Source organism: Ursus arctos, unplaced genomic scaffold (genome assembly GCF_023065955.2).
Source record: "Ursus arctos isolate Adak ecotype North America unplaced genomic scaffold, UrsArc2.0 scaffold_15, whole genome shotgun sequence".
In the NCBI taxonomy this organism is placed as follows: Eukaryota; Metazoa; Chordata; class Mammalia; order Carnivora; family Ursidae; genus Ursus; species Ursus arctos.
The window spans coordinates 37,132,693-37,155,532 of NW_026622819.1; the positions used below are offsets into that span (position 1 = coordinate 37,132,693).

Below are 22,840 nucleotides of genomic sequence, written 5' to 3' on the forward strand. Positions count from 1 at the left end.
TATTTATATGCAGAAAATACCATAGTAATTATAGGTTACTTCTCCCTCTCTTCCTCTGTTTTTCTCTTTGTCTCGTTTAGTTGTCTTACACATCAAATTCCATACTGGGACAAAGAAATTGTGCAAAATGATCTCTTTTTACAAGAGATACCTTTCAATACCAACAATCTCATCTCATCTCGTCTTCCTCCTCAGTTTTTAGCCCTAAATATATAACACATATAATCATATTTGAAAGAGAGCAAGCCTTTCCATTTCTTTTCTACCTGAACATGAATGTTTTGGCTGAAATCTCTCATGATGCCTTATCTAGAGCTCTGCAGGCATGACTTCTCTCCTGACTCCAGTCATCCCCCTCATCCCCATTTTCTTAGCCATGGCCACTGTAGAAGGCCTCTTCCCCAATTTTGCTTCTCAGAAGATGTAATTACATGGACTCATAGTAGTGTTGCCTTCTACTAGCCCTTTTCAGTTTTAGGGATAAGATGTAAAATCGAATTAATGTGACTGTTTGGGAATCCTGGGGAAATGTGGGCCAATTTCTCCACTATCCTGAGCCTCCTTCTCTTCATTTACACAGCAGTGATAATAACACTAATCATAGGGTTGTGGGAAAATTATATGAGAAGGAGCATGTGAAGAGTAATACATAGTAATTGTGTTGTTATTATTAAGGGGGAAAATTCCTTTTTTGCTGGTACATGTGAAATCAGAACTTAATTTTGACATCTGATAATTGTCTATGTTTTATTTCCCATCATTTTCACCCTATATGGCCCCTTAAGCCACCTCAGCTTTGTTTTTGTTTTTTGACTTTGATGGAGAATAAGTGTGATTTTTGCTTTACCTCTGATACATAAAGTTCCAAGACAACTTAGTATAACAAAATGAGCATCAAACTCAAAGTTATAAGAAGCTGCTTTCACTGTCTGTGCACTCCTTTAAGTCAAAAGAACAAGATGTAAACTATTTTTTTTATGTCATCTCCTGTGCTTCAGGCTCCTTGGTGCCTTAGCAAACATGAAAGAGACTGATTTACAATCACTTTGGGCAAATTGCCTGTAGAATTCTGAGGACAGGAAATGAAAAAAAAAAAGTGCAGCACACCCCCCCCCCCGGACATTCCACACAACATGTGGAATAAACAGGCCTAAAAAGGAAACCAAAAGCTCTTGGTCTTATATTGAGGAGTATCATGAATGGCCTTTGGGAGAACATATACTAAAGACAATAATGTGCTGGAAAAATACTTCAAGAGTGGTGAACTTGAACCTGATTAATGATAACTCCCTTCCCCTTTGGTCTAAAAGATCGTGAGTACTTTTAATTTAGGTAAATTATATTATCTGCATCAGCATTATGAAAGAGGGTTACCGTCTTACAGGCATACACCCCTCAAACCTTAACAGGAATTGGACTTCCTGGGGATCTTGTTGAGATGGAGATACTGATTCAGGAAATTGGAGTGGAATCTGAGATTCTGGATCCCTCACAAACTCTGAGTGATGCAAATGCTGCTGGTCTGAAGGCCAGTTGTTTTTCTGTCACCTTGTTCAACAAAATCATTGATGGAGAGTTCTGGTCCTTATCTATATAATAGTCATTTTCAACTTGGGCAATTTTGGTCCCAGGGGAATTTGTCAGTGTCTGGAGACATTTTTGATCTTCATAACTCAGGGAGTACTACTGGCATCATGTGGACAGGGACCACTGATGCTGCTATAACACACAGTACAGACTTTCATAACAAATGATGTTCTGACTCAAAATGTCAATAACACTAAAGTTGAGAAATTCTGTTGTAGACGTACTACTTTGTGTTTCTCTCATATCAAAAATAATCTGTTGCAAGTTTTCAAAAAAATAAACCTGTGAGGGAAGGGTAGGAGCATGTACTATTTAGTTTGGAGTAGAGTGAACAGTGTTTAAAACTGTCTTCAAATATGTGAAAGGCAATTATGCAGAAGATGGTAACCAGCTGTTCTCCATCACACTTGAAGTGGGAGCAGGAAATGTACATAAATGGACCTATGCTACCCATCTATTCTTTTTCTGCATCTTCCACGCGAGCCAGGCAAATCTCTCTCTGATTTTGCAACCATATTTGTCGCATTCTATGTCTTATTAGTTGTAGAGATCCTCCCAAATCCTTGGGACATATTTTCTTCTCACTGCCAAGTTGAATCTCTCCCTCCCTTTAAAAATCTAACTTGAAAATTTCCATCTCCATTATGTCTTTCTTAACTAAAATGAAATAGTTGTCAGTTCACCTCTAACTTCAACTGTTAGACTTTCTCCTGCAATGTGTTTATTCTACAAATATGTTATTGCCCATCTGTGTACAAGAAGCTATGCTAGATTTTGAGAAGGGTTAAGAAAGATGAGTAAGAGAGTCCCTGCTTTTAAGAATTTTCCAAACTAAGGGGGAAAAATCACACTCCGATAATTACAATGTAAATAAAATAGTATTTAATAATTATTTCTATGAGAGATATTCAAAAAATGAAAGAGGAGGATTTAGTTAAAAGATTATTTCCAGTTGGAAAGATCAAGGAAGACTTTATAAATAGGTATGGATATACATAAATATCTTTTTTAAGAACAAAATTTTCTCTAAATTAGGTACAATCTTGTGCAAGAAAGAAATAGTAATGTTAAATATGAAGATTATGAATTAGAGCATAGAATGAATTTGAGTCTGGATTTAGACTATGTTTATGGAACAGTTTATAATGGATAAGGAAAGAGAATTTTTCAAGATGTGTGTAGCTGTTATCATGGTTTTAAAAAAAGAACAGTGAATTTAATTACGTCTGAACGTACCTTATGATGCTTGTAATTTTATAAGGGAGTGCTCTTTGGGAAGATTTCTTAGTTGTATCTAGGAGAGGAATGCTTTGTAAATTCACGAGTATACTTTAAAAACTAGTACCAAACTTGGAATTTGGCACCATCCATTTGACGGAATTTGGCACCATCCAGAACCCTTTTAGGAGAGATTCTCACTTGTAAAGCGTTTTCATTACCTGAACTTTAAGGAAATTGAAGAGAATTAACCATCATTGAATCTCAAGTGTGTGTCAAGCACTGAGTAAACTCTTTAAATGTCATTTGATTTAGATATATCATGGACGGCAACCTGTGAGGTTATCACCACCAACACTATAAGGAGGTTCTAGTGTATTAAGATAAGCTTTCTGTCCACTGCTTGATTGAGAGGGAAGCAGAGCAAATCTCAGGCCTGCCTAGAAAGCCATTTTTGGGTGGAGGCGATCAGCTTGCATTCCCTTTGGAAGCAGCAAGGAGAAAGCTTCCTCTCCTGAGTATTTAAATGGTGATTCTTGCATCCTTCATAGTCAAAACAGGAAAGTGAAGTTGTTTACATTTTATTAGTGGCCATTATTCACTGTGGGGCTCACTACTGGAAAGCTATCTGTAACCACATTAGGCATATACAAGCGTGAGTTTCTGCCAGCTCTCTCTCTCATATTCTGAAGTCATTAGCTCTGGGAATGGTACAGCTACTAAATTTCTATAAGATTTTGTTTGAATATTAGTACTTGTATTCTTCAGTTATTTTCACTCAGTAATACAGTTAATACCATAGACCTTTCTTGCAGTTCTCATTTTTTGAGCATCATTACTCTTTTTAACAAGAACACAGTTTTTAATCATGCCTTCCATAATTCAAAACATGATGGACTCTTAGTTAACTCTGTGTAACTGGACTTTGTTTTCCCTCTTAAAGTTGTTCTAGGCTTCTGCGTGTCATTCAATGTTGATGTGAAAAATTCAATGACTTTCAGTGGCCCCGTGGAGGACATGTTTGGATATACTGTTCAGCAATATGAAAATGAAGAAGGAAAATGGTAAGCCGGTTGATTTTGTTGTTCTGTTGTTTAGTTTTTTTACAAGGTAATGGAAAATATTGTTTGGTTACAGTTCGTGTTATGAATGAGACTTCAACAGAATGAATCATGCGTGTTAGAAAATGCAGTCTAATCATTTGGTAATGGAAACTGACACAGTGAAAAAAAAGGAAAATTCCTTGGCAGTACTAACGGAAGTGGTTAGTGATTTCTGTTAAAGCCTGTGTTGACCTCAAGAAAAGTCCTTGTCCAAAATAGTCATTGTTCTGTAATTGTTATTCTGGCAAATGTTCTTTAATTGTTCTAATTCTAGAGTAGCTGAAATTCAGCTAGAAGGATTGGAAGGCAGATGAGATGCGTCTTGGAAGGGTTAATATCACTTCCATAAGATATCATCGAGCTTATATTTTTGGTGATTTACTGACCTACTGAGTTTGGTTTGCTGCTTATAATGAACCTTGCTAAGCCCTTTAGTAATGATTCAGTTCACTTCAGGTATGATTTTTAAAGCATATTTAACTTGTTGAAAATTACACAAAATTAATATTAAAGCTCTTTTACTTTATATTTAACATAATTTTTGGTGCCTTTTTTTATTGGAAAAAAAAAAGAACAAGAATGTGTTAAACTTTGCTCAGTTTAATAACTTAAACTAAACTATTCTAGTAACTAAAAGAATAAACAAAAAGAGATCTATGCCTCCTCGGAAAACAGTAATCTATCACTCTACTGTATTTCAAAACTGAAAGAATATGGATTTTTGATGTTTCACTCTATCTTTTAGACTTCATTTGATCATAATCCCCCCAGAACGATCAATAGTAAGAATTTGAGTTTTCACATTTTCTGCATACAAATACTATCTCCTAGGTACAAACTAGAATTTGTGGAAGTGTTTCACTCTCTACTCTCCTTACAAAATCTGAGATGAGAAATCTAATAATAGAGTATAAGTTTTATATTCTCTGTCCTTCCAATTTATACTCTCACCACCCCACCCCCACCCCATTTAAGGTTAAACAGGTAAAGTCATCACTCTAGACACCAGTTTTATTCTTTTAGGCATTATGCCTGCAATTCAGGGAGCTCTGCCTCTCAGAGATAACATGAGTGTGCCAAGCATAAGCTATAATAAACTGAAACTGAGTTGGGCACCTCGGTAGCTCAGTCAGTTAAGCATCCAACTATTAATTTTGGCTCAGGTCATGATCTCAAGAGAGATCAAGCCCCATGAAGAGCCCTGAGTTGGGCTCTGCAATGGGCCCGGAGCCTACTAGGGATTCTCTCTCCCTCTGCTCCTCCCCACCTCTCTCCCTATGCTCCTCCCCATATGTCCATCAACTGATGAATGGATAAAGAAGATGTGGGGGTGTGTATATGTACACACAAACACACACACACACACTGGAATATTACTCAGCCATCAAAAGAATGAAATGTTGCCATTTGCAACAACGTGGATAGAGCTAGAGTGTATTATGCTAAGCAAAATAAGTCAGTCAAAGAAAGACCAATACCATGTGATTTCACTCATATGTGGAATTCAAGAAATAAAACAGATTAACATAAGTGATATTTCTAAAAAAGAGAGAGGGGGCAAACCATAAGAGCCCCTTAACTATAGCAAACAAACTGAAGGTTTCTGGAGGGGAGGTGGGCAGGGAATGGACTAAATGAGTGATGGCATTAAGGAGGGACTTGTGATGAGCATTGGGTGTTATATGTAGGTGATGAATCACTAAATTCTACTCCTGAAACTAATGTTATGCTATATGTTAACTAACTAAAATTTAAATAAAAACTTGAAATATTAAAAAAAAAGAATTGTGCTAATCAGTATAATATAGACATAAATTCAATGGGAGTTAAAGGAAGGAGGAATTGATTCTTGACTATTGAGCTGAGTCTTGAAAGATGATTTAATTTTTAATAAGAAAAGAAGCAATGCCACTCCAGTCTGGGAAGCCACATAAGCAAGGGCATAGATTTGAGAAGTGAGTGTGTTGGTAAACAAACAGGAATGACACAGGGAAGGTAGGGGAGAAAGGGTAATGGCAGATCTTAGAAGCCAGACAAAGGAGCTTGGCCCTAAGTAGAGGGCATTGAGAACCACTGTAGGTGGTTTTTATGAACCTTAATTTAGGAAATTACATAAAGATTGGATTGGAGAAATAAGTTACTGGAAGCCGGGGAATCTATAGGTAAGCAAGAATAGCAACCTGGTGCTTAAGAAATGAGGTCCCAGGCTAGATTAAAGAGAACTGCAATGAAATAAAAGTGTATCCAAGATAAATTTAGATGAATCATTAAGGCTTGGTGGAAGTTTGGAAATGTCAAATGGAGATGTAGGAGGAGTCAAACATATTCCAGAATTTCTACACTGGATCATTGGAAAATAGGTAGCCATTCAGAGACAAATATACAGGAAATAAAAATAAGTTTCATCAGGAAGTTGGTAAGTATGGTTTCAAACAGCTTGAGTAATGTCTGGATAGTTGGAAACCTGAAATGGAATACAGATAAGAGGGAGAAGTTAATACATTAGAGGAAATGTTTAGAGGGCAAGGACTGATTTTGGTTCCCATTTGCAATCCTGTACATTGCCCAGAATTTAGCACTGTGCCTTAAACATAATATACATTCAATGATAATTTGTTGGCTGAACAAATGAATCAATTGACTATTATCAAAAACATAAAATATAAGTGTTAGCAAGAATGTGGAATATAGGAAAACGTTTGTGCACTGTTGGTGGGAATGAAAATTGGTGCAGCCACCATGGAAAATAGTATAGAGGTACCTCAGAAAATTAAAAATAGAACCACCATATGATCCACCATCCCACGTCTGGATAAATATTCAAAATAATTGGAATCAGGATATCTGCACTCCTGTGTTCATTGCAACATTATTAACAACAACCAAGATTTGAAAGCAATCTAAATGTCCATTGATAGATGAATAGATTTTTATTTTTATTTTTTTAAAGATTTTATTTATCCATTTGACAGAGAGAGAGACAACCAGTGAGAGAGGGAACACAAGCAGGGGGAGTGGAAGAGGAAGAGGCAGGCTCCCAGCAGAGGAGCCCGATGTGGGGCTTGATCCCAGAACGCTGGGATCACGCCCTGAGCGGAAGGCAGACGCTTAACAACTGTGCCACCCAGGCGCCCCGATGAATAGATTTTTAAAATGTGACATATACATACAATTGAATATTATTCAGCCTGAAAAAAGAAGGAAATCTTGCTTCATGGACAACATGGGTAAACCTGGAGGACATTTTGCTAAGTGAGATAAGCCAGACACAGGACAAATACTACATGATCTCTCTTGTATAAGGAGTCTAAAATAGTCAAAGTCATAGAAGCAGCATGTAGAATGGTGGCTACCAGGAGCTGGGAGGAGGGAAAACAAGGAAGTATTAGTCAAAGGGTACAAAGTTTTAGTTATGCAAGATGAACGAGTACTAGATAGTGACTGTACAGCATACTGCCCGTAGTTAACAATACTGTATTGTATACTTAAAAATTTACTAAGAAGGTAGATCTTATTCAAGTAATTATGCCTATATAATAAGCCCTAGTAAAAACTCTGGACACTGAAGCTTGAGTGAGCTTCTTGCACACTGATGGGCTGGAAGGGTGTTGTGTCCTGAAAACACAGAAACTTCACGTTTGGGACCCTCACAGACCCTGTACTATGGTGTCTTTTTGGTGTCTTGTCCTAATTTGTATCCTATTATAATAAACTATAATCAGAAGTATTAAAAAATAAGGTGGATCTTATGTTAAGTGTTTTTATCATGAAATAATAACAATAACTAAAGAGGGTTGGAGGAAACTTTTAGAATCAATAGATATGTTTATGGTATAGACTGTGGTGATGGTGTTATAGGTGTATACTTCAAACTCATCAAGTTGTATACATTAAGTATATACAACTTGTAATATGTCAATCGTATTTCAATAAAGTATTTGGTTTTTTTTGGTTTTTGTAAGTGACTTCTGTAGGGAAATGTAACTACTTAGGGCCAGAGCTGAAAATAGAAGTCATGTCTCTCCACTCCCAGTCTGGTGCTTTTTTGTTTATTAGAACTATATTAAAAAGTAAATGCTGATAATAACTATCTTTGCAGTTTGAGTTTACATGTTAATATACATGTGAGAATTTGTGAGCATTTGAATGTATAAGGATGTCAGATAATTTAATTCCATTTTGACATTCCATATTTACAATGATTTTATATAAGAGGTGTGAAAAATCAGAACAACAAAAGCAATGTGGCCAACTGAATTTAAAAGTAAGCAATCTACAAAAATCTAAATGTCTAAACCTTTAAGGATGGCATAGTAGCAGCGTATAGTTCTAAAGAGATCCAGGCACTGGTAATGTAAAATAAATTTTAGTAACATGTTTGGATATTCTGTAAGTGTTTATAAAATCAGATAGGATGCAGACTTACTTTAAGAAATGGACTATGGAATAATTGACATATTTGGGAGAACATGGATTTTGTTACTCAGTTTTTCTCCAAAGGCGGGTACCTTTATAAATCATATTTACTACTCAGGTTTTGGAAGCTCATCAACCTCAGATTTTTAAAAAATCACCCTGACCCATACTACATCTTGGCTAAATTTTGACTAAAGAAGGAATACTTGTTGGTCCGTTACAAGTGCAGTCTAGTCTGTGCATTTGAAAAAATTACTTTAATTCTTCGGAAAGAAAAAAAAGTTAACAAAAAAGGCAGCCTTATGCCTCCTTTACCTTTCAGAAGTTTACTGTGAAGTGTAATTTACTTTATATCTTTGGCTCAGAAACCACATGTTTTCTCAGTAGCAGAACACATTATACCTCTGATTAAGATCAGCCGTTGTTCATTGTGGCTGGCATGAGCTGAAACATCCAAGTAATTGCAATGTGGTTCAGGAAAATTCACAAAGAACACAATTAGTTTAATAATTTTGCTTTGAAGAGAAGAAACTTAAATGTGCTCAACATTGCACAAGCTTTCCAGATTTAGCAGTAATCACCATTATGGCAGACTTTCCACCAAATGGGAAAATATGAGATGTTGTCTTGGGGCTTTCCACTCTGTGGCTCCTTCACTTCATTCCTTTTATACATGTATCAACCCTTTTAACTGCTGTTCCAGCAGCCATTCTTGGGGTTCAGTGACTTCAGTGCCTCTCAAAGTGGGTTTTCATGATGCAGATACCTCCCTAGTCAATCCTCCACCCAATATGTATCAAAATATGTTGGCTTCCTGCCTTTTCCCTAGAGGACCCTGCTTTATGCCAAGTAAAGTTTACCAGTGAACTCATGTGATTGATGCTCTGTTTCCAATGTATGTGTGTTTTAAGTAAGGTCTATTCAAGCTTGAGGTAAAAAGACTTCTCAAAGGTTCTATCACATTTTCTCTTACAATTTTAATATAATATTTATTTTCCATTGTTTATAGTATCTTTTGAAGTTGAAATTTCCTCCTTGCTAAACTTGTCATTTCTTTGGCTCACCTCATTTCCACCACTATACCTTTCATGACCGAAATTACTGCAGCTAATGGGGCCACTATGTAACTTTATTCTCCAACATGACCAAACACTCCATTCATTTGGGGGGAAAAAAAAAGGCTGACTGGCGGGGGTACTTGGCACTCTGGTAGTGACTTTGGCTTGGACATCAAAAAAGAGTTAGGTGAAAAGAGTGCTCATGAAATAATGTAAATATGAGACAACAATCTCTAGAAAACTATCTTTTACAGAGGAAAAAACATAAATATGAAGTAGAGGAGTCACAGAACAGCTACTCTTCAAATAAGTAAAATAATGGTCATAATGACAAGAATGACTATTATGAATAGCAAACATTTCTCAGGTTATTAAATTTTATTATGACTAGAGCTTTTTCATGGAGAAGAACAGAATATAGGATGAACTTTTAGAATGAGTGAATGAGAATCAGAATTAGTCATTTTAGAATGAGCGTAGAGAGAGTTAGAATTAGTCATTATAGAATGAGTATAGAAAAGAATCATTTCTCTCACTTTGATGATCTTTGAGTTCATCAGGTGTTTCTCTAGAGATCAATAATGAGATCTAGAACATTCTTTAATCCTCTTAATCTGCACACAAATCTTTGCAATAGTGCCATAGAAAAATCAAAAATCTAATAGAAATAAAATGTAATGAGTTAAAGCAAACTTGCATTAAAATTTGAAATAACAATATCCATAGTTCATGACACAATGTGTCTTGGGTCTTCACAGTGACCATGTGGGTTTGAGCAGATATCATTGTTACCATCCTCATTTTCTAGACAGGAAACTAGGACTCAGAGAATGAACTGCCAAGCGTTTAATATAGCAAGTATGTGCCAGGGCCAGGACATGGAACACCAACCTTCTGACTTTCAGCTAATTCTGTCCTGTAACAACAAGTATTCTCTGGAACCTTGACCTGTGGAAATGCCTCCTGTGTCATGCCAAAGGCATATATGACATTCTGCTTAAGCAAAATATTCAGGCTTTAAAATGGAAAAGAAGACTTCACAATTAGGACCTCTTAGCTGGTCACATGAGTCATAAATTCCCAGGTCTGTCTTATTCAGATTCTTAGAGCATCTGATACAATCATTAATTCAGTCACTTAGTAAATACTTACTGAATGCCTATTTTGTTTCTGGCACTGTTATAGGCCATTAAGGGTATATGAGTGGACAAAATAGATGAAAATTCCTGCTATTGTGATGGTTGTATTCTACTGGGGAAGGAGGGAACAAAAAATAAATGATAAATGTAATAAACAGGTAAGTTATATCAGATGTCAGAATGTGATAAGTATTTGAGAAAAAAGAGCAAGATAATGGGGATTGAGAATGCTGGAAATTCCTGAAATTCCATAAAGACTATGCTGATACTTTTCTAGGATCTTGTTATTTTTATGCAGCTTGGGAAAAGTGAGACTGACTTCAGATTAAGTAGTAAATATATGTACTTTCCAGAGCTGCGAGCTTGATGTCAGAACAAATAGCTTCTAGGGAAACACATGAAATTGTTTTAGATCATATTCTTGCTAACCCATTCTTTATCACTCATCCCAACTCTCGTGCTCCCTGTCTCAATCCTGGACTACTACACTACTGTTTTCTGAGCTGTCACACCTCAGGGCTTCCTTATCCAGAATATGCAATAGGCCATGGCTCCAGTTGCTATTTCAGGTTATTTCCAGGGATCACCCTACTGTAGGGGCCTTCTATTGCCCTAGAAATCAAATATAAACTACAGAGCCTTTCCTTTAAAGTCAGCTGCGTGCCACTCTCAACTTCCCTGCTCCAGTTTATACAGAAACTCTACACTGTGTTCCCACCACCTCCTCATTACCCTCATTTACAGCCCTCGCTCTCCTGTTTTCAAATTTTGCCTGGGCTCCGCACTCTCTTCTCTCCTGTTTTAGAAGTCACAGTAACTTTTCTATTAACATGCCATTCAGAACTCACTTTTCATCAATTATCCTAGATTTTCCCCAGTTAATGGTACATGTGTTCTAAACTAAGCAGTACTCTTCTACACACTTATAACTTGTCCATTTGGATGATGGAATCTTAGAATTGGAAGGATCTTTGGAGGCCTATCTTACATCTATAGTAGAAACAACTTCCAAAACATCCCTGACCTCATTTGGGCCTGAGGGGCTGCCTGACTGGCCTACATAGGCCCTGTCAGTTTAAATCTAAATTAAATCTCCGCAAGCCCACCACCCAACTATCTCTCTCCCTAAATCTCATGAGATGGCTATTGCTACTATTTTCAAAGAAGAAGGAAGGGAGGGAGGGGTCCTAGATTAAAACTTTATCCTCCCTTCCTGTTTCAGGTAGCTCTTGGTATATAATAAATCATCTCAAAGCTCAGTGAGCTCAAACAATATTTTTTATTACTTCTCAAGATTTTGAGGATGGCATAGGTGTTTCCCTGCTACCTGGGGAACTGCATGAATGCTCATCTGGTAACTCACTTGGGGCTGGAGGGTCTAAGATGGTTTAACTCATATGCCTGGCTGTTCATGCTGTTGGCTCAAGCACTGCTTCTCCCCCATGTGGCCTCTCATCCTTCTGGATGGGCTACTTCACAGCATGTGATCTCAGATTTCCAAAAGAGTGAAGGGGAATGTAATGCATTTTTTTAAATTATTGAAGTATAGTTGACATACAATGTTACATTAGCTTTAGGTGTACAATGTATTGATTTGACAATTCTATATATTACTCAAGCCTCAGGAGTCACAGTGCCATTTCTGCTGCCTTCTATTTATCAAGTAAGTCCCAGTTTGAGAGCAGGAAAAACAGATTCTGCCTTAGTGAAGGACAGTGAAGGACAATGTCACATTACAAAGAATGCAAAAAATTTCTAAGCCATCTACTACAGTTTCAAACCTCTGGATACTGGGGCACCCAGATCCCTGCCTAGGGAATCAGTGTCCTTTCCTCATGTTTAAGACAAATTTGTCCTTCTGGATCCACCCCTTCTACTAGCTCAGGGGCTCTACTTACTCTTCTGTAATATTAGCCTTTCTCTTTTTTTTTTTTAAAGATTTTATTTATTTATGTGACAGAGAGACAGCTAGCGAAGAGAGGGAACACAGCAGGGGAGAGGGAGAGGAAGAAGCAGGCTCCCAGCGGAGGAGCCCGATGTGGGACTCGATCCCGGAACACCGGGATCACGCCCTGAGCCGAAGGCAGACGCTTAACGACTGTGCTACTCAGGCGCCCCCTTAGCCTTTCTCTTGTCACCAGTTCTTTCTCAACATCATTTATCAATATACAGATGCTTTCCATAATAAAATTAAACTCACCTCAAACCCTTGATGGTTTGCCTGGAAAAAAAAAAAAAAGCCCATACGTATTGGCATGGCCCATCTCCCTCTTTTTTAGCCAAATGTCTTGATATGAAGTCTTTACTCATGCCTCCCATTTTTATATTCTTTCCTCTTTGGCTTTTTGATACCACTTTCCTGATTCTCTCTGTCCTTCTCTGGACACTCCTACCACTTTTCTTACTTTGCTCATTAAAATCTTAAGTGTTATTTTTTCCTTCAGCTCTCTTCTTAATTTGTACTCTCTCAAGGCAGTAGTATTTACTCTTAGGGCCTCAACCATGCTCAGAGCATGCTCATATATGTTTTACGTGGTTTCTGAGATGGTCACCAGCAAGACTGAGTCCAGAGGCCTGCAGAAGTAACCCATTATCAATGCACTCTATTGGCCTTTCTTTATCATTTTCCCCGCCTCCACATTTGTGTGTACTTAGAATTGCCTCCCCAAAATCTACCTGCACCAAAGTCCTTGTCTAGGGTCTGCTTTTGGGGGAACCCAAAGTAAAAGCTTATATTCTAACTATTTGTAGAACTGGTTCTCCCTTCCTCTCCAATTCCTAAATTCAGATCCTCTTTTCTTGTCTGGGTCTAGAAACTCTTACCTTTACTCTCTGAGTCTAATTTGCCGCTTTCCCAATATATTCATGACACTGCAAGCAAATAAGCTCTATAAAGCATTTGATCATGTCACATCCTTCTTTAAAAGCATTGGTGGTTCCCAACTCTCCCCTCCATATAATAACCCCAAAGTTCTTAAACTGGACCATAGGAACATTCCTGATCTGGACACTATTTAGCTTGACAGGCTCCCCTTCTATTCCAGCTACCCTGAGCTACTTGAATTTACCAAAGAAGCTATTTCTTCTTGCTTCTAAGACCTTGCTAAAGTTGCACCAAGTTGTGATCTATTCAGTATTATAATAGTCCATTTATAGTTCTGCTTCCCCACTAAGTTTTAAGCAACCTAAAAAAAATTGTGTTTTATTCATTTCATATCCCCAGGGCCTGGTGTACATGCTGGGCTTATAAAATGTTCTTAATAAACATTACTCAATCTGTCTAGCCTCAACTTAAATATTTTCCATAATAGTAGGCTCACTACTTTTCTCTAAACTGTCTTAACTATAAAACTAATTTAATTAATCACATTACAAAAAGCTTTGAAAATATTGGGGAAAGAACACTAACCACAACTTCCTTAATATAATTTTTTTTATGAACTCCCTTTTAATCTATGTTTTACATAGATAGAGTAGTTCCATTTTACAGATGAAGAAACTAAGACACAGAGGGTAAGTGATTTGTCCTAAATCATACAACTAAGAAAATGACAAAGCCATGATTTGAATGCATGAAGTCTGGCTCCAAAGTTCATGCTGTATTTAGTGGAGAGGATTAAATTACTTAGTATATGGAAAGCACTTAGAGGAGTATATGGCACAAGGTATAGACTTAGTAAGTGTCGGCTATTATTGTCATTGCTATTATGATGAGTACATTCAATATAGTTTGGTATCATCCACTTTGAATTGTCATAGGTTTTCACTAAATGAGGTAGATTTTTACTTTGAATTAGATCATAAGTGATTTTAATACCACCATGCAATCTTACTATTATTCTTTATGACTGCAATATTCTATAGAATGGCCCTGCAATAATTAATTAGTTCTTGCTGTTGACTATATCTCTTTTCATCTTTCATATTATATATAACACTATGAGCATTATTTTTATGCATTAAGCTTTTTCCCTTAATTTAGGCCATTTTTTTAGGATAGATTTCCAGAAGTAAAGGTTTAAACAATTTTATGGTGATTTAGGCATATCAAAAATGGCTTTACAAAGGCATTATATCATAGCTATGTTTTAGTGAATCTGTTCAACAATTCAATATTTGCATGTTATAAAACATTTTCATTAATACTAGCTTTACCCAAAGGACTTACACGAAATAAATCCCATTTCTTTTCAATATGAGAGACTTTAAAATATTTAGATTTTTTTAAAAATATATGCTGTTAGCACCTACACTCCTATGGAACCTCTCAACTCTCCTTCAGATATTTTTTTTTATGCTAAACATCCCCAACTTTCCTCAAGCATCTCTGATCTGAGAAAATTACCAGGCACTTAACCATCTGAGTCATAACTCCTAAATACATTCCATTGTGCCTACGTCTCTCTTAATTTGGAGATTACAGACATGGTCTGAGAGTGCAGAGCACAGAGGGGTGATCACTTTCCTTGATCAGAGCATCTATTTCCAGCAATGCAGCCTAAGGTCACATTAGCATTTTTGATACTAAAATACACTGTTGGTTCATCTTTACTTGCTATCAACAAATCCGCCGTGTCTTTTTTACATGAACTCCTATTAAGTCAGATTGCCCACATCCTGTATTGATATAGATAATAGTATGCAGCTAAGTGAAGTTATTTACATACGTTCATATTAAATTTTAACTAGTTTCTTAAGTTTCTTTTATTTAAATTTTTTATTATGTTATGTTAGTCACCATACAGTACATCATTAGTTTTTGATGTAGTGTTTCATGATTCATTGTTTGCGTATAACACCCAGTGCTCCATGCAATATGAGCCCTCCTTAATACCCATCACAGGCCTATCCCAATCCCGCACCCCTCTCCCCTCTGAAGCCCTCAGTTTGTTTCCCAGAGTGCACACTCTCTCATGGTTCATTCACCCTTCTGTTTACCCGCCCTTCATTCTTCCCTTTCTTCTCCTACCGATCTTCCTACTTCTTATGTTCCATAAATGAGTGAAACCATATGATAATTGCCTTTCTCTGCTTGACTTATTTCGCTTAGCATAATCTCCTCCAGTGCCATCCATGTTCCTGCAAATGTTGCGTAATCGTTCTTTCTGATGGCTGAGTAATATTCCATTGTATATATGGACCACATCTTCTTAATCCATTCGTCTCTTGAAGGGCATCTCAGCTCCTTCCACAGTTTAGCTATTGTGGACAATGCTACTATGAACATTGGTGTGCATATGGCCCTTCTCTTCACTACATCTTTATCTTTGGGGTAAATACCCAGTAGTGCAATTGCTGGATCATAGGGTAGCTCTATTTTTAACTTTTTGAGGGACCTTCACACTGTTTTTCAACGTGGCTGTGCCAACTTGCATTCCCACCAACAGTGTAAGAGGGTTCCCCTTTCTCCACATCCTCTCCAACATTTGTTCTTTCTTGCCTTGTCAATTTTTGCCATTCTAACTGGCATGAGGTGGTATCTCAGTGTGGTTTTGATTTGAATTTCCCTGATGGCTAATGATTTTGAACATTCTTTTATGTGTCTGTTAGCCATTTGTATGTCTTCATTGGAAAAGTGTCTCTTCATATCTTTGGCCCATTATTTGATTTGATTATGTGTTTCCCAGGTATTGAGTTTGAGAAGTTCTTTATAGATCTTGGATACCAGCCTTTTATCTCTAGTGTCATTTGCAAATATCTTCTCCCATTCTGTGGGTTTTGCTGACTGTTTCCTTTGCTGTGCAGAAACTTTTTATATTGATGAAGTCCCAAAGTTCATTTTTGCTTTTGTTCTCCTTGCCTTCAGAGATGTGTCATGAAAGAAGTTGCTAGAGCCAATGTCGAAGAGTTTACAGCCTATGTTCTCCTCTATGATTTTGATGGATTGCTGTCTCACATCGAGGTCTTTTATCCATTTGGAGTTTATCTTTGTGTATGGTGTGAGAGAGTGGTCAAGTTTCATTCTTCTGTACATAGCTGTCCAATTTTCCCAGCACCATTTATTGAAGAGACTGTCTTTTTTCCACTGGACATTTTTTCCTGCTTTGTCAAAGATTAGTTGACCATAAAGTCAAGGGTCCATTTCTGGAGTCTCTATTCTGTTCCATTGGTCTATGTGTCTGTTTTTATGCCAGTACCATGCTGTCTTGGTGACCACAGCTTTGTAGTATAGCTTGAAATCAGGCAGTGTGATGCCCCCAGCTTTGTTTTTCTTTTTCAACATTTCCTTGGCGATTCAGGTTCTTTTCTGGTTCCACACAAATTTTAGGATTGTTTGTTCCAGCTCTTTGAAAAATGTCATTGGTATTTTGATCGGGATGGTGTTGAAAGTGTAGATTGCTCTGGGTAGCATCGACATTTTAACTATGTTTTTTCTTCCAATCCATGAGCATGGAATGTTTTCCATCTTTTTGGGTCTTCTTCAATGTCTTTCATCAGTGTTCTGTAGTTTCTAGAGTATAGATCCTTTACCTCTCTGGTTAAGTTTATTCCGAGATATCTTATGGTTTTTGGTGCTATTGTAAATGAAATTGATTTCCTAATTTCTCTTTCTTCAGTGTCATCATTCGTGTATAGAAATGCAACTGATTTCTGAGCATTGATTTTGTATCCTGCCACATTACTGAATTGTTGTATGAGTTCTAGTAATTTGGGGGTGGAGTCTGTTGGGTTTTCCATATACAGTATCATGTCATCTGTAAAGACAGACAGTTTGACTTCTTCTTTGCCAGTTTGAATACCTTTTATTTGTTTTTGTTTTCTGGTTACTGTTGCTAGGCCTTCTAATACTATGCTGAACAATAATGGCAAGAGTGGGCATCCTTGTCGTGTTCCTGATCTTAAGGGAAAGGGTTTCAGCTTTCCCCGTTGAAAATGATATTCGCTGTAGGCTTTTCATAAATGGTTTTTATGAGATTGAGGAATGTACCCTCTATCCCTACACTCAGAAGGGTTTTAATCAGGAAAGGATGCTGTATTTTGTCAGATGCTTTTTCTGCATCAATTGAGAGGACCATATGGTTCTTGTCTATTCTCTTCTTAATGTGATCTATCACACTGATCAATTTGCGAATGTTGAACCACCCTTGCATTCCAGGGATGAATCCCACTTGGTCGTGATGGATAACCCTTTTAATGTGCTGTTGGATCCTATTAGCTAGAATCTTGTTGAGAATTTTGGCATCATATTTATCAGGGATATTGGTCTGTAATTCTCCTTTTGGATGGGGTCTTTGCCTGGTTTGGGGATCAAGGTAATGCTGGCCTCATAAAATGAGTTTGGTAGTTTTCCTTCTGTTTCTATTTTTTGAAACAGCTTCAGGAGAATAGGTATTATCTCTTCTTTGAATGTTTGGTAGAATTCCCCAGGGAATCCACCAGGCCCCGGACTCTTGTTTTGGGGAGGTTTTTTTATCACTAATTCAATCTCTTCATGATTAATTGATCTGTTTAGATAATCAATTTCATCCCATTTCAGTCTTGGTAGTTCATAGGTTTCCAGGAAGGCATCCATTTCTTCCAGGTCTTTTAATTTATTGGCATATAGTTGTTGATAATAGTTTCTAATGATTGTTTCTATTTCCTTGGTGTTGGTCGTGATCTCTGCCCTTTCATTCACAATTTTATTAATTTGGGTCCTTTCTCTATTCTTTTGAGTAAGTCTGTCCAGTGGCTTATTGACCTTATTAATTCTTTTAAAGAACCAGCTTCTAGTTTTGTTGGTCTGCTCCACTGTGTTCCTGGTTTCTAATTCATTGATCTCTGCTCTAATCTTAATCAATTGTCTTGTGTGTGGGTTAGGGCTATTCTTCTGTTCCATTTTCAGCTTCTTAAGGTGAGAATATAAGGACTGCATTTTAGATTGTTCTATTCTTTTGAGTGAGTTTTGGACGGCTATGTATTTTCCCCTTAGGACAGCCTTTACAGTGTCCCATAGGTTTTGGACTGATGTGTTTTTGTTTTCATTGGTTGCCATAAATTGCTTCAGTTCTTCTTTAATTCCCTGGTTTACCCAATCATTCTTTTTGTTTTTAATGTTTTTTTATTATATTATGTTAGTCACCATACAGTACATCCCTGGTTTCCAATGTAAAGCTCGCAGGATGGTCCTTAGTTTCCAAGTGTTTGAGTTTCTTCCAAATTTTTCCTTGTGATTGAGTTCCAGTTTCAAAGCATTGTGGTCTGAGAATATGCAGGGAATAATCTCAGTCTTTTGGTATAGGTTGAGACCTGTTTTGTGACCCAGTATATGGTCTATTCTGGAGAAAGTTCCATGTGCATTCAAAAAGAATGAGTATTCTGTTGTTCTAGGGTGTAGTGTTCTGTATATATCTATGTGGTCCATCTGGTCCAGTATATCATTCAAAGCTCTAGTTTCTTTGTTGATTTTCTGCTTAGATGATCTGTCTATTGCTGAGAGTGGAGTGTTGAGGTCCCCTTCTATTAACATATTATTATCTATATGTCTCTTTATTCTGATTAAGAGTTGGCTTGTGTATCTGGCTGCTCCCCTGTTGGGGGCATAGATATTTATAATTGTTAGATCCTCTTGTTGGATACACCCTTTAAGAGTAATATAGTGTCCTTCTGTATCTCTAACTACAGTCTTTAGCTTAAAATCTAATCTGTCTGATATGAGAATTACTACCCCAGCTTTCTTTTGAAGTCTGTTGGCATGAAAAATGGTTCTCCATCCCTTTACTTTCAGTCTGGATGTATCTTTAGGTTCAAAATGAATCTGTTGTAGACAGAATATGGATGGGTCATGTCTTTTTATCCAGCCTGCACCCCTGTGGCATTTTATGGGAGCATTTAGGCCATTCACACTGAGAGTAATTATTGAGAGATATGATTTTAATGTTGTCATGTTGCCTGTGAAGTCTTTGTTTCTATAGATTGTAAATTTCTGTTCTGTATCACTCTTAGGGTCTTTTTACTTTTGTAAAACCCCCCTTAACATTTCTTGTAGGGCTGGCTTGGTGGTCACATATTCTTTCAGTTTCTGCCAGTCTTGGAAGCTCCTTGTCTCTCCATCCATTCTGAACGACAGCCTTGCTGGATACAGTATCCTTGGCTGCATGTTCTTCTCACTTAGTGCTCTGAATATGTCTTGCCAGCTTTTTCTGGCTTGCCAGGTCTCTGTAGACAAGTGTGACATTATTCTGATGTTCCTCCCTCTGTACATGAGGACTCTCTTCCTCCTTGCTGCTTTCAAGATTGTTTCCTTGGATCTAAGATTTGTGAATTGTACTATTTTGTGACATGGTGTCAGTTTGTTCTCATTGATCTTGGGAGGGGTCCTCTCTGCCTCTTGGACATGAATCCTTGTTTCCTTTGCCAGATTAAGGAAGTTCTCAGCTACAATTTGTTCAAATATCTCTTGTAGACCTCTTTTTTTCTCCATCCCCTCAGGGATGCCGATGATTCTGACATTGGAACGTTTCATTGAGTTAGTAATCTCCCGTAGTTTTTTTTTCTTGAAAGTGGAGTTTTTTAAGCTATGTTTCTTTTCTTTCTTTTCTATCATCTCATTCTCTAACTCACTAATTCATTCTTCTGCTTTGTTTACCCTGGCCATCAAAGCATCCAGTTTAGACTGCACTTGATTCATAGCATTCTTAACTTCCACCGGATTCATTCTCATTTCCATCCTTAGAGTTTCTAAATTTTCGTTAATATTTTTGTTAATAATTTTTTCAAACCTACACATCATCTTGACCATTGTTACTCTGAAATCCATTTCTGACAATTTGGTTATATCCATATCCATTAGTTCTGTGCCAGAGGCCACAGTCTCTGTTTCTTTCCTTTGTTGGGGGTTCCTCCTCCTTGTCATTCTGATGAGGAGTGGTTGCAGGGATGTACAGAGCCCAAATTATTGACCAGTACCCAAGCAAGATGCACTTGTTTTATAGGGACCTTAGGGATGTGGGCTTCTTGTTTTTTCAGCCTGCCTTCTGGGGGAGGGGCCTGCTGTGCTGATACTCAGGCAACCTGTTTGGGTGGAGTTGCCCTGTCCCCTGTTGGGTGGGGGGGGGGATGGGCACAGTGAGAACTGCTTTTTCCAGGTTTTAGTTCTCTGGGGGCTTTCCCTGGTGACTTTCTTTGACTCTTTGGAGGGTCAGAGCAGCAGTGACTATATTCACACCTCTGTCTCTCTGCAATCTGCTCTTCACTGAGCTCTCCTGGCCACTCTAACTCCCTTTCTGTCAGTGCTGCTAAAAACCCACAGCTTCCCAAGTTGTGCTCCCCATGGCCGTTCTCCCAGTCCTTGCTCCCAGGGCCGGCAAGTCTCTGCCCTTTGTGCTTCTAAAACTGCCAGCTGCCCCCACTTCCCACATGTGCTCCCGAGCTCCCGGTTTCAGTCCGGTTCACGCTCGCACTCAGGAGCTCTGGTTTCAGTCTGGTTTGAGTGCGAGCTCCCGAGCTCCCGGTTTAAGTCTGGATCGTGAAGGTGCTGCCAAACTCCTGGTTTCAGTCTGGTTTCCCAGTGGCTACCGGTCCGCGAGTCCAGCCCACTCCTCAGTGCAGGAGGCTACTGCTCCCCAGTGCTGCAGCTGGGCGGCTCCCTCCCCCTTCCATTTATCTTCCAATATCTGTGCACAGATTCACAGCTCCGGGCTTAGTACCTCAATACCCAGCGCTGGAGTTGTTCGTCTGTAGAGATCCAGATGTATCTTCTTACGTCTCAGGCTGATTTCGTGGGTGTTCAGGATCATCTGGTAGATATCCAGCTCGATTAAGGGGACCAGCTAAAATAGGGTCCCCTACTCCTCTGCCATCTTTTTTCCTCTCCTGGCTGCCATTTTGAACAGTGCGGGTGGAAAGTAAAGTCCATCAGAGAGCTACAGTCTACTATTTTACTATTTCACTCCCAAAATGTTTTAGTAAGTGACTCATCAAGAGATGGAAATGTAATCTGTTGTGTTCAACAAGAGCCCCAAGACTCTTTCACTGAAAATAAAGAGATAAATAATCTACTGAAAACAGGACGGAGTCATTAAGATTTATCACGCATTTTCCTTCCCTGGTTCAGACTCTTATCTGCTCTGCCCTGGCTGGGCTGCCTATTAAGTTTCTTATTCCAGAATGTTGAAACACTTCTGATTGCCCAAACAGATATATTGATTTACTTGATGCATAACTTTATGCTTTCTGTATCTTCACAAAAGTCATAAACAAATATATACGCTAAAACAGTCCTGAATACATTCAATGGCACGTAATTAGAGTCCTTCGGTACATAGTAAACATCATCTTTGTATGTAGATTTTCAGCCAGCAATGAATCAGCAGCTGTGAATCCACCCATGTGCCTTAACACTCAACCACATTCATCCACCCTACTCCTGAAGATATCACAGGAAACTTTGTTAAATGGCTTCCTAGGACTAAAATACATCATGACTACATTTTTTTGTTAATTGTTATTTAAGTGATTCTATAATTCTGTCTAAAAAGAGAGTGAACGATTTTAACCTGGGTCTTATAACTATCCTTATTTTCTAAGTGATTACAAGCTAGTATATACTAATATTAAATCTTATGATAATCAAATATTTATGTTTGCTAACTTCTCTATGAAATTATTAATTCCTCATAGGAAAAAGTCATTTGTATTTCCATGTATGTTTTATAAACTAACACAGCAGCAGGCTTAACCAATAATTATTATTTCAGCTCCCCAATAAAATATATAATAAAGTAATATGTAATAAAATAAATAAATTATACTGCAATCTCTCCTCTATATATTTTATGGTGTTTAATACAAATCAGCCTGCAATTTGAAGACACTCAGCTTATTTTGAATAATATTGCATTACTAACTTATTTTGAATAATATTGCATTACTAACATAATCTATCTGATTATGTCTATGAGAATTACTGTCATTGTCTTAGAACTAGTCATAAAATAACTAAAATAAAATGTTTCCTTTTACTCAAAAATGTTAATTGAGTTATTTAACTTCCAGGGTGCTTGTTGGTTCTCCTTCAGTTGGTCAACCCAAGAACAGAACTGGTGATGTCTATAAGTGTCCAGTTGGGAGAGGCAAACCATTACCTTGCATAAAGTTGGATCTACCAGGTATGTAAAGTCAAAACGTTAAAGTCTGATCCTAAATTATATCCAGCATTCTCATTCAAAATAAATTTTAACTGAAGAAAAGATTAAAAGAATATATAAACATTCTTCAGTTCTTATCATTCAGATTCACATAAAATGACATTTTGATTGTCTGTCCTTCATTTGCTTTAGAATTCATGATAAAATATCCATAGATTTAGAAATAAAAGACCTTTCCAAATAACCCCACC

General features: G+C 37.6%; 1 protein-coding gene across 2 annotated transcripts in view; it reads left to right on the top strand.

The window, feature by feature from the left end:
- The window catches only part of ITGA1 (integrin subunit alpha 1), a 166,428-nt gene that overhangs the window by 51,883 nt on the left and 91,705 nt on the right, over positions 1 to 22,840 (top strand). For both annotated transcript variants that reach the window (XM_048224257.2, XM_057312234.1), the window contains exons 2-3: positions 3,749 to 3,869; positions 22,498 to 22,610. In XM_048224257.2, coding sequence (XP_048080214.1) covers positions 3,749 to 3,869; positions 22,498 to 22,610 — 234 coding nt within the window. The remainder of the gene's footprint in view (positions 1 to 3,748; positions 3,870 to 22,497; positions 22,611 to 22,840) is intronic.